This window comes from Siphateles boraxobius, unplaced genomic scaffold (genome assembly GCF_051911475.1).
Source record: "Siphateles boraxobius isolate OS27281-9 unplaced genomic scaffold, OSU_SipBor_1 19, whole genome shotgun sequence".
In the NCBI taxonomy this organism is placed as follows: Eukaryota; Metazoa; Chordata; class Actinopteri; order Cypriniformes; family Leuciscidae; genus Siphateles; species Siphateles boraxobius.
The window spans coordinates 23558038-23569830 of NW_027508799.1; the positions used below are offsets into that span (position 1 = coordinate 23558038).

Genomic DNA, 11793 nt, shown 5'->3' on the forward strand with positions numbered 1-11793 from the left:
CATGTAGGCCTAAAACTTTTTTGTTGCTGTATTTAACACAGAAGGAAATGTTCTCAAAAAAGATTCAATGAATAGCCTAAATGAATGGGGATTTTCTTATCCCTGTAATTCTGCACATATAAAATATTCTATAAATTTTAAAATGATCCGTGATGTGTTTTTGAATCATTTTTTTGTATACTGTGTTGCTGAAAAATATTTTGTTGTTATATTATAATTATGTGTGTGAAGAAACAAGTAGGCTATGCAGGTTTGAAACAACATGGGTGAGTAAATGACAGAATTTTCATTGCTGAAATGAATTTACATCTTTTCGATCACTAATCATAAACAACACACAACTACACACCGGAAATATAAACCTGAATTATTTTACTGGAGCGATGATTTATAAAAAAAAAAGTGAATCAGCTTTTGAACCGGTTCACCAAAGTGAATTATGCGAACGAACAGATTCGCTGGAATGATTCGGACTTCTCAGAGTATCAGATGATCTCCCACCCCTGTGTGTTAGAGCCTGTCGCGGTGCATGCTGGTACTATATGACTCACACTGCTTTGCATCTAGCTTTCAGCATTACAGTGTCACTAAGATAATGCGCAGGTAGAGAGGCGTCCGTGTTTGCTTTTCTGTTTTCCAGTCATGAAAATGTGTGCTTACTGTATATGTTCATCCTAAATGGCTTTTAGCAAGATTTTTAGAGTGATAAAATTGTGTAAGATCTGTAGCAACCTTTGATTGATGGCAATCAAAAGCATTACAGTGATTTTGAATATTTCAGATTGATGTAACTTTAAAGTAAATTGAATAAATATATTTTTCTTTTCTGTCAAAGTAGGTAAACAACAAATAAATCTATCTATCCATCCATCCATCCATATAGCATATCTTTCCAGAAATTTCTCCCCGGACTTTAAAGGGATAGTCTACCCAAAAATTATATAATTTACTACTCAAAATATATTCTTTTGTGTTCAGCAGAAGAAAGAAATTCATACAGGGTTCATACACCATTGAGGGTGAGTAAATCAAAGAATTTTCATTTTTGGGCGAGCCAACGTTATCCCTTTAAAACAGGTATGTGTATGATGTATTTTTTTTTTACAGTCGGTCCCATGACACTGAGATCATCATGACATCACATCATGTAAATTTGTTATCATTGGAGGAGGTAACATCACATCAGACCTTTAAAACAGTGAGGCTCGCCTCGGACGCATATTTTTCCATCTGGATGTCTGTATGTAAAGCATTTCTCTCCGCAACCTTTCCAGCTGTAGATGTTGTGAACACTGTATCTAAAAAAACAAAACAAAAAACAGTAGCGCAGTTCTAATTTTATCCTGAATGGATGTTCTTACACGAGGCGCTCCGTGGCTCAGTTACTTGGCGGATTTTTTTTAGCCACATATCAATTATATCATCATTCAAAATATTGATAAACTTAATATTGATCTCATAATGATACGTTTCTCGTAATTTGGAGTTCGTATCTCATAATACTGAAAAATATTCTCATGTTAAAGACCTAACCCAAAATCTTTTATATTACAACAAAAACATACAACATATCACATTACGTGTTAGCAATTAGCATACACTTAACATGTAATATTAAGCTCCAGTGTACAATAGCTTCTCGAAGCGACGATAGTAGTGCGTCACGTGACACGATTCTGACCAATACTGTAGCGTCGCGGGCCGGAAATGATGTCCGGTTTCCACACTTCCATTATGTTCCTGTAGCGTTAGCGAGGGCTCTAGTTTAGCTTACCCACTTACACTCACACACACCTCGTGTAGCTGGTGGCACAGCACTGTAGCTGGGAGTGCAGCTGTGAGCTCCACAATCCTCCCCGACACGGAATCTGGCCACAAAGTACTGGAGTGTGTCGTTGTTTTGTTGTCTTTGCAAGGTAATGATTGAATTCATGGCTAGCCATGCTTGAGTTAGCCAGCACATCTGTTCTATTCACAACGTTGTTGTTTTTCTTTTAGGTATTTACTTGATTTTTGATAAATGTGTGGCTGTGTCTGAGTAAAAAATGCATATGTATTTTCTCATCTTTATAGGAATCCTGTAAGTATGGCTATGAGACAGACTCCTCTCACCTGTTCTGGCCATACCAGACCTGTTGTGGATCTGGCGTTCAGTGGAATAACTCCTTATGGATATTTCCTTATTAGTGCTTGTAAAGGTATGTCTATTCTTGAATCTTAAAATCAACCCTTGACAGTAATCCGGATCTCTTTCCTGGGCAGTGAGCATAAAGAGTCATCATTTAGGAGAAATTGCTGTCAGATAGGTCTGAAAGTTTGTTTTGGCAAAAAAATTGCAGATGGCAAACCTATGTTGCGCCAGGGAGACACAGGGGACTGGATTGGGACGTTCTTGGGTCACAAAGGTGCTGTCTGGGGTGCCACTTTAAATAAAGAAGCTACAAAAGCAGCTACGGCCGCTGCAGATTTTACAGCGTAAGTACAAATAGTAACAAAATGTGAAATGGGTGAAATGCTATTGGTTAAATATTATTTTACATTTTGTATTTATTTATTTGAATCTGACAGAAAGGTATGGGATGCTGTCACTGGAGATGAGGTCCTCACCCTGGCGCACAAGCACATTGTGAAATCTGTGAACTTTACACAGGTAAGACTTATGATGGACAGAGCCAGATGTTCACAACAGGTCCAAATCAGCATATTAGAATGATTTCTGAAGGATCATGTGACACTGAAGACTGCAGTAATGATTGCTGAAAATTCAGCTTTACCATCACTGGAATAAAGTACATTTTAAAGTATATTCAATTAGCAAAGTTATTTTAAATTGTAATAATATATTACAATAGAAACCAATTATTTTAAATTGTCATTATTTCACAATATTACTGTTTTTAATGTATTTTTGATTGAATAAATGCAGCCTTAGTAAGCACAAGAGACTTAAAAACTTTTTTTTTAAACTACTTACCCCAAACTTTTGAACAGTTGTGTATGCAAATTGCTAAATAAATAAAAAATATTAAGTGAAAAACATTATTTAACTATATTTTACTTGTTTTACGTCTTGCATTCAACATTTTAAATCTACTAGAATAAAATAGTGGTCCCTCTGAAAATTTACTCTTTTGAGCCATTTCAAATACAAAAATTCTGAAATCTAAAGCTGATCAACATCGAGATGTTTTCTGAGCTCCATAACCCAGACTATGCACGCAACTACAAGATAATCACAACATTGATTATGTCTAAGTGATGTCACCTCAAACCGTCTGTGTTACTTGTGCAGAGCTGTTTTGCCAAATTAAGAGTTTTTACCAGCGTATGTTGAATCAACAGGACAGTAACTTTCTCCTGACTGGAGGGAATGATAAAGTACTGCGCATCTATGACCTCAGCAAACCTGAAGCAGGTATGTAGAGTGACTTTTTTTTAAATGATTTGTTTTGATATCAAATCAATTTCCAAAATTCAATTCCTGTCATAAATTCTACTAGATGAAATAGCGCATAAGGCTATATGGCATTTGTAATGCAGATCCCCAGGAGATTGCAGGCCACACCTCTGCCATAAAGAAAGCTCTGTGGTGTAACAATGACCAACAGATTCTCTCGGCTGCTGATGACAAAACTATCAGGTGAGTGTCCTTAATGGTAATGGACAAAGTCTTTGAACTGTACATTGCATAATAGAACCCGAACGTTTTGCGTTCTGAGTTTTTCTGAGGTTGTGTTGTCTTTCATTTGTAGACTTTGGGACAAGAACACACAGGAGGCAGTGCATACTCTATCGTTTGATGCCTCTGTCACCAGCATGGAGTACATTCCTGATGGGGAGATTCTGGTCATCACGTATGGGAGAACCATCGGCTTCTACAACGCCCACAGGTAGACGGCTACAAGCTGTCCTATTATGCAAATATTACCTTGAGGACTGAGTTGGACAAAAAACATGTCCTTAAAATGTATGGAGAACTGATCATGTCAATCTGTTGTCTTTTACTTACAGTTTGGATCTGATTAAGACTGTGGACGCCCCTGCCTCTATTCACTCTGCCTCACTGCATCCTGATAAAGACTTCTTTGTGGCTGGAGGAGATGACTTCAAGCTTTATAAATATGACTACACCACCAAAGAGGAAATGGGTAGGAGCGTAGGCGCTAATTAAGTTTAAATTAATGTAATAAACTGCTGTATGAAAAAACATAAAGCTTAGTATAGATTGGCTCATGAATATATATGTAGTGTTCTTGCTTGTGTAAGACTGGAAAAACTGGAAGGACTTTAAGAGAGGGCCACTCTTTGAGAAAACAAAGGAAATTAACATTTGAACTCCCCGTCATGCACTATTGAGACGAAGGTCTCACCTCCCTCATCCTAATCTACATTTCTCTACCCCATTCTTCATCCTGGCAGAGATCTCCCAAACTCACAAAAGAATCTAAATGGTTTAATGTGAATGATTATCATCAAGGTTTATACATGTTTGGTATTATTTGAAATGTCTCGGTGTGACTGGTACAAATGTCTCATTCCCAAAGAAGTAAACCAAAAGGTGATAAAGTTCTTAGGATGTTTAGAAATATCTTCCACACCCTCCAATACTGGAGGGTGTGTCTTTGAGTTAACACCTTCTGACCATCTGACTGAATGATGTTTAGATTTGAAATGAGGTCTGGGTATATAATGAAACGCAGCGAGAGCTCAGGGCCTTTTCTATATCTGAGATCGGCCCGTGCCTCACGCATTTCTTGTCGGGTAAACTTTTCCTCTTTGTTCTAGAGCATTTGATGTTTTGCATTGATTATCTTTGAATTGGTTATGAAATTGTAATGATACATTTACCTGACATATTAAATTGTGACATTTGATTATTCTAATTGACTTTGACATTATTTTCATTCAAGATTTTAAAAGAATAGTAAAACATTCGCTCACATTTAATGATCACAGATATCATTAAAACCTTTTTCATTTATGGAGTCAGATGAAATAACGAGAAAATACATATGAGAAAATGTATTGCATTTAACCAAGTCTCTTTTTCAGAGTCATATAAGGGTCACTTCGGGCCCATTCACTGTGTGCGGTTTAGCCCTGATGGAGAGCTGTATGCCAGTGGCTCAGAGGACGGCACTCTGCGTCTGTGGCAGACGGCTGTAGGGAAAACATACGGCCTGTGGAAATGTGTCCTGCCTGGTGAGTTCACATAGATATTGACTAGATTTTTACCTAACTGTTTCAATACACAGTCAAGAAAGTTGGCATGGAAGGCTGCACTATCTATCGAAATAAATTGTTGTCAGCAAAATATAAATTTTTAGACAAGGATTCAAAACTCAATTCTTGGAGGGCCACGGCCCTGCAGAGTTTAGTTTCAACCCTAATTAAATGCTCCTGATCCAGCTAATCAAGTCCTTAAGGCTTGTTTGAAAACTACAGGTATGTGTGTTGGAATTAAGGCTACGTTCACACTGCAGGCTGAAACGACCCAATTCCGATTTTTTTGCCCCTATGCGACCTGTATCTGATCTTTTCATGACAGTCTGAACGACACAGATCCGATCTTTTCAAATGCGACCCAGGCCACTTGGGTATGTGGTCCAAATCCGATATGTATCCGATCTTTAGAAATGCGACTTCAATCTGAACGGCCAGGTCACATGTATCCGACCCGCACGTCATTGATATGGATAAACGTCGTAATTCTGCGTTGAAGTAGGCGGGAATGAGGAGATAAGATGCCTTGCCTAATATTTGGGGGGACAGCTCTATTCAGGCCATGTTTAGCTACTTCCCAAAACAACAAGTGACGTCTTTGACCGTTGAGTACTCTTCTGCGCATGTGGGTCACTTCTGGGTCATTTCACGTTCACACAGGAGATCAATAAAGGTCGCATTTAATTGGAAATGTGAACGGCCTTGCAAAAAAATTGATTTTTTTCAAAAAATCGGAATTGAGAATTAAGCCCTTGCAGTGTGAACGAGGCCTAAGCTCTGCATGGCTGGGGCCCTCCGGGAACTGACATTTGTACCCTTATTTTAAGTGCTCTCTGTGGTTTTCTGCCCAATTAAAAATCTTGATGCTTTAACATTGAATAGGGACAGCCTTAAATGTAAGTTTTACAATTTTACATTTGTTTTAGGACAAATTGTTTAGCCCAACTAACAAGCAGAGCAAACTTGTAGCTTTTTAATTATTATTATTTTTATTTATCGTAATTAGATTTCCACCAAAATGTGCTGCCCTATTAGCATGTATATAAATGCATGATTCAAAAAGATGCACTTTATTTCTAAAATCTTAAAGTATTCATACATTGTCAGTTTAATACACCCCTATTAATGTCTTTCAGAATAAAAGCTTGCAATATAGGAAAATAAGCACTAAATCCAGCAACTATGGGCAGATTGTGAAACACTTATGACAGATGTCACTGGCTTCACTTAAGCAATTGACTCTCATTTGCAAGAAGAAATGCGCTCTCAGCTCCACAAACATCTACAATACCTGGCATGATCCTACCTTAATGAGAATGAATCGAAAATGCCTCATGCTCATTGTGGTTCGAGTGAACTCCATATCATATTATTTGGTTGTCAGGGATTTTCCTTTTTGAAGGTCAGGAATATATGGGAGTTTGTTTCCGGCATGGAATAAAAACAAATTAAATAAAAAAGGTCATTGCAACTTATCTTAAGTCAGAATTGAACATTATTTTCTATAAACTCACAATTACGTTTCATTTTTGGTAACACATTAGTTTAGGTTCAATTCTCACTATTAACTAGTTGCTTATTAGCATGCATTTTTAAAGATTTCTATCAATGTAAGCAAATATCATTTGGTAATTACACGTCTTTTGAATATCTGGGTATTGTTAAAAGGTGCTCCACGAATTTTACTTATTATTTACAGGCCTCCAAAATACTCTCCAGTCTTTGCTGAGGACTTTACAGAACTGTTATCAACAATTTCCTCTGAATTTGACTGTTCTGCCATTGCTGGAGATTTTAACATTCACATAGTGCAGAAACCAATATGGCAAAAGAAATCATAACTGTTTTAAATACTTTGATTTGACTCAGCATGTACATGGACCCACACATAATCGTGGACACACTCTAGATTATCAGTAAGGGTCTAAATATTTCATCGATTGTTATTAAGAATGTAGCACTGTCTGATCATTTCTGTATTTTCTTTGATATATTGATCTCTCCTGCCATTAAAGCTAGATCTGTGTCTGTCAAGAAGAGATGCTTAAATGAGAACACTAGTGCACTTTTTATGAAGGCTATATCTTTAACACCAAGCATATCTGCTGACTCTGTTGATTTTCTCCTTGATTCTTTTAACTCAAAAGGTAAGTGTAATTGATGATATTGCTCCTGTGAAAGTCAGGAAGAGTGGCAGACAAAAAGAACCTTGGAGAAACTCAACAGTAGTGCAAAATATGAAAAGACAATGCAGACAAGCAGAGCGCATGTGGCGGAAGACAAAACTTGTAGTCCATTATAACATCTACAAAGACCGCATCCATGCTTTCAATATGGAACTAGGCAAAGCTAGACAGGCTTTTTTCTCAAATATTATAAACAGTAACTTAAACACACGCACTCTTTTTGCTACTGTAGAGAGACTGACAAACCCCCCAAGCCAGATTCCCAGAGAAATACTCTCAGTGAGCAAGTGCAGTGAGTTTGCTTCCTTCTTCTCTGAGAAAATCAATAATATCAGAAATGTGATCAGCTCATCCTTGAATTGCACTGGGGCCAGACAGATCATACCGCAACCTGAGAAAGTAGAGTTACTGTCTGATTTCGAAGAAATTGATGGCAAAATTTTGGAAGATACTGTACAGCACCTTAAACCATCAACCTGTGCTCTTGACGCACTTCCCACATCTTTCTTCAAAAGTGTGTTTAACTGTTTGAAGCAGATCTCCTAGAAGTGGTAAATGCTTCACTTTAGGGGTGTGCCATATCATACCGTCCACGATAATACCGGTATAAATTTTTACATGATAAAAAAAAGTGTCATATCGCGATATCAATGATATATCGACGCAATGACGTATGGCGCATTTACGTTCCCTAGCACGCACAACAACAACACCTGTCTGAGCGCGAGAGCAGCCTGTCAGCCTCCGATGACGATTTAGCAATTTCATAAACAGCTTGAGTGTTCAGCGGGGCTGCCGACGCGCTTCTTCTCTCGCGCGCGCGTTTAGGAGTCGGGACATGACTGAATGGTCTCTTGCACAATCGGGCCATCAGTGCATCGTAACTAAAGTTTATCATTTTCAAGTCTTCTTAATTCTTATCAGTTTAAACATTCAAGCGGTTTTAAACTATCCAGTAAGCTACTCGCGCACTCTCTGAGAGAGTTGCACTGCGTGCATACATAGAGTAGGCTACAGCTCGCGAGAAACTAGTTATTTTTCGTGGATTATAACGCTTTAATGGGGGGAAAAACGCAAAATTGTGTAAAACTTCCGGTCTTGGTAAGTATACTCATAAACACAGTCGGTTATGTATAAAACGCATGTGACAGTGTGACAGACAGTATAATGAAAACAGCAATGGATCCGTGCACTAGCTGTAAAAGTGACAGCAGCCATAGGCTATGCGTATGTCATTAATGTTGTCGTCAAAACAACAAAAGATAGCTTTAATTGTAGTGAATGAGAATTATTAGCCTTTGTATTTTAATTTAATCAGGAAACAGAACTAAAAGACTATGTGTTATTTTACATTTGATTACTTTATTATGTTTCTGTAGTTTTTCTGAATACTGGTGTTAGACCTACACACATTTAACATTTAATTCAAAGATTGAAATCAAGCTTCCTTGTGTTGTGTAAACTCTTAACAACAAAATTACCACATTGTAAAAACGCAATGAGAGAGCAAACATTTAGGCGAGATAAACATAATAAGAAAATTTTCAACAAAAACAAAAAAAATGTCTATATCTTCATAAATATCATTATCGCAAATATTCTTGAAATATCGTGATATAATTGTGAGGCTATATCGCCCACCCCTACTTCACTTCTCTCTGGGAGTTTTCCGAACTCCCTGAAAACTGCAGTTGTCAAGCCCCTCCTGAAAAAAAGCAATCTGGATAAGACCATATTAAACAACTATAGACCGATCTCAAATCTTCCTTTCACAGACAAGATCATTGAAAAAGTTGTTTTTAATCCGCTGAACAAATTCTTAAGCTCAAATGGATACTTTGTGCTGTGATGCGATCGGAAACCAGATTGAAAATTGTCAGAGACCGCGCTCATAAAGATAATAAACGATATTCGCTTAAATACTGATACAGGCAAATTATCAGTGCTGGTACTACTCGACCTCAGAGCTGCATTTGACACTGTCGATCACAACATACTTCTTGACAGGCTGGAAAATTGGTTCGGGCTTTCCGGGATAGTCCTAAAATGGTTCAGGTCATACTTAGGAGGGTGAGGTTATTATGTGAGTATTGGAGATCATAAGTCTGAGTGGACACCCATGACATGCGGAGTCCCTCAAGGCTCAATTCTTGCGCCACTCCTATTCAACCTGTACATGCTCCCAATGAGCCAAATAATGAGAAATAACCAAATCGCTTACCACAGCTATGCAGACGACACACAGATCTACTTAGCCCTATTGCCTAACGATTACAGCCCCATTAACTCTCTGTTCCAATGCATTGATGAAGTAAACAATTGGATGTGCCAAAACTTTCTTCAGTTAAACAAAGACAAAACTGAAGTTGATGAAGTTCTCAAGGTGAATGCATACCTTCATTCTAGGGGTCAAACAACTAAAAATCAAGTCAGGAATCTTGGTGTGTCTCTAGAGTCAGACCTTAGTTTCAGTAGTCATGTCAAAGCAATAACTAAATCAGCATAATATCACCTGAAAAATATTGCAAGAATTAGATGCTTTGTTTCCAGTCAAGACTTAGAGAAACTTGTGCATGCTTTCATCACCAGTAGGGTGGATTATTGTAATGGACTTCTCACTGGCCTTCCCAAAAAGACCATAAGACAGTTGCAGCTCATACAGAACGCTGCTGCTAGGATTCTGAGCAGAACCAGAAAATATGAACATATCACACCAGTCCTCAGGTCTTTACAGTGGCTACCAGTTACATATAGGATTGTTTTTAAAGTATTATTACTGGTATATAAATCCCTACTACAATACATTGCAGATATGCTCACTGAATATAAACCCAACAGGTCACTCAGATCATTAGGATCACATCAGCTAGAAATACCAAGGGTTCACTCTAAGCATGGCGAGTCTGCTTTTAGCTATTATGCCAGCCGCAGCTGGAACCAGCTTCCAGAAGAGATCAGATGTGCTCCTACAGTAGTCACATTCAAATCCAGACTCAAAACACTTCTGTTTAGCTGTGCATTTACTGAATGAGCACTGTGCCACTGTTTGTCCGACTGTTTATACTGTATTGTATTTTTGTTTTTTTATTCAAAACTGTTTAAATTACTCTGATTTTCTTTTGATTATTTTAATTTCTTCTATGTAAAGCACTTTGAATTACCACCGTGTATGAAATGTGCTATATAAATAAACTTGCCTTGCCTTGCATATTACTAGGATATCGGCTGTTTATTAGTACTTAATAAAGACCATATTCTACATCCCTTAATCCTACACAATACCTAAACTGAACTACCTTACTGTTTACAAGCAGTTATCAGGAGATTATTGAGGCAAGTCACAGTTAATAGTTAATTAATAGTGAGAATTGGACCCTAATGTAAAGTGTGACCTTATTTTTATTCCCTGGTGATAATAAGTTCCCATAGGAGTAGGCTTCATTTGTTGCCTTGTGTCAGATTCGTTATCCTACACTAAAACCTGTCTGTCCCTTTCAGAGGAGCTGTCGTCAGAGAACTCTGAAGTGCTGTACTGCCCTCCTGCTGAGATCAAGGCCTGAGTTGGGAAAGAGAGGGAGACAACAAGGCAAAGGAGGAGAGGTCACGGGAGAGGTCAGGGGATGGGATGGGTCAAGGAAACCACACCCCAGCAGAGTGCTGTGCCACCACCCTTCTTCACTTGAGACGGACTGCACTGCCGAGCATGACTTGAGGGTGGAGATGAAACAACTCGCACATTCACATTGTGGAAATGAGCATCAGGAGACGGCGGTAGAGCTGAGTGTGCTAGTGCAAATGCTAACCCTCCAGCTGCCTGCTCTTTCTTTGATACCCATGATACACCAGTCAGCTCCTTCATAAGTGGTCGGTTTCTGCAGCACTGTGATCACTTTGGTTAAGATTTTGTTTTTTTGTTTTGGTGTTACAACGGTGTGCTTTCAATACATTTTGTTTGTTATTGCAAGAGCTCAATGTTCAGTTTGATGACATCTCTCAGCGGAAGTGCTCCTGAGGAACGTTCAAATGTTTATCAATAGTAGTGTGAACTTGTAAATGTTTTCCATGAGAGCCTGGAAAATATGTAAACATGAAAAGCTTAAAAGTGACTTAAGTTGTTTAATAAATTTGTCTTTGGTTGCAACATACGTTGCATCATTTGGCCAATAAAATGTTGACATACCTTATATCATCTTTGTGTGTGTATTAGATCATATAGCAGTCTAATTTCAAAGCCTAACGTTTAACTTTGCTGCGCTTCTGTTGCCCATACACTTCTAGCTCAATCTTTTTCTTTGTTTGCAATATTTTTTACATGCAAATTAAATTTTTAGTAAGTTAGTAGGTGAATCTATTGTAAACAATGGGTTCAACTAGTCTATTTATC

At 38.0% G+C, this 11793-nt stretch overlaps 1 protein-coding gene across 2 annotated transcripts; it reads left to right on the forward strand.

The window, feature by feature from the left end:
• Positions 1 to 519: 519 nt before the first annotated feature.
• Positions 520 to 11593, forward strand: strap (serine/threonine kinase receptor associated protein). 2 transcript variants are annotated; one of them, XM_077234400.1, is made up of 12 exons: positions 520 to 603; positions 982 to 1019; positions 1108 to 1916; positions 2074 to 2198; positions 2340 to 2475; positions 2569 to 2650; positions 3343 to 3415; positions 3541 to 3640; positions 3753 to 3890; positions 4012 to 4148; positions 5053 to 5202; positions 10908 to 11593. In XM_077234400.1, exons 4-12 carry the CDS (start codon positions 2087 to 2089, stop codon positions 10967 to 10969), a joined length of 990 nt encoding a protein of 329 aa, XP_077090515.1. In that variant the 5' UTR covers positions 520 to 603; positions 982 to 1019; positions 1108 to 1916; positions 2074 to 2086; the 3' UTR covers positions 10970 to 11593. The 2 variants fall into 2 exon arrangements, 1 of the variants encoding a protein (XP_077090515.1); XR_013205260.1 differs by lacking the exons at positions 520 to 603; positions 982 to 1019 and having other exon boundaries at positions 1689 to 1916; positions 4012 to 4244; positions 5004 to 5202.
• The last annotated feature ends 200 nt before the right edge of the window (positions 11594 to 11793 follow it).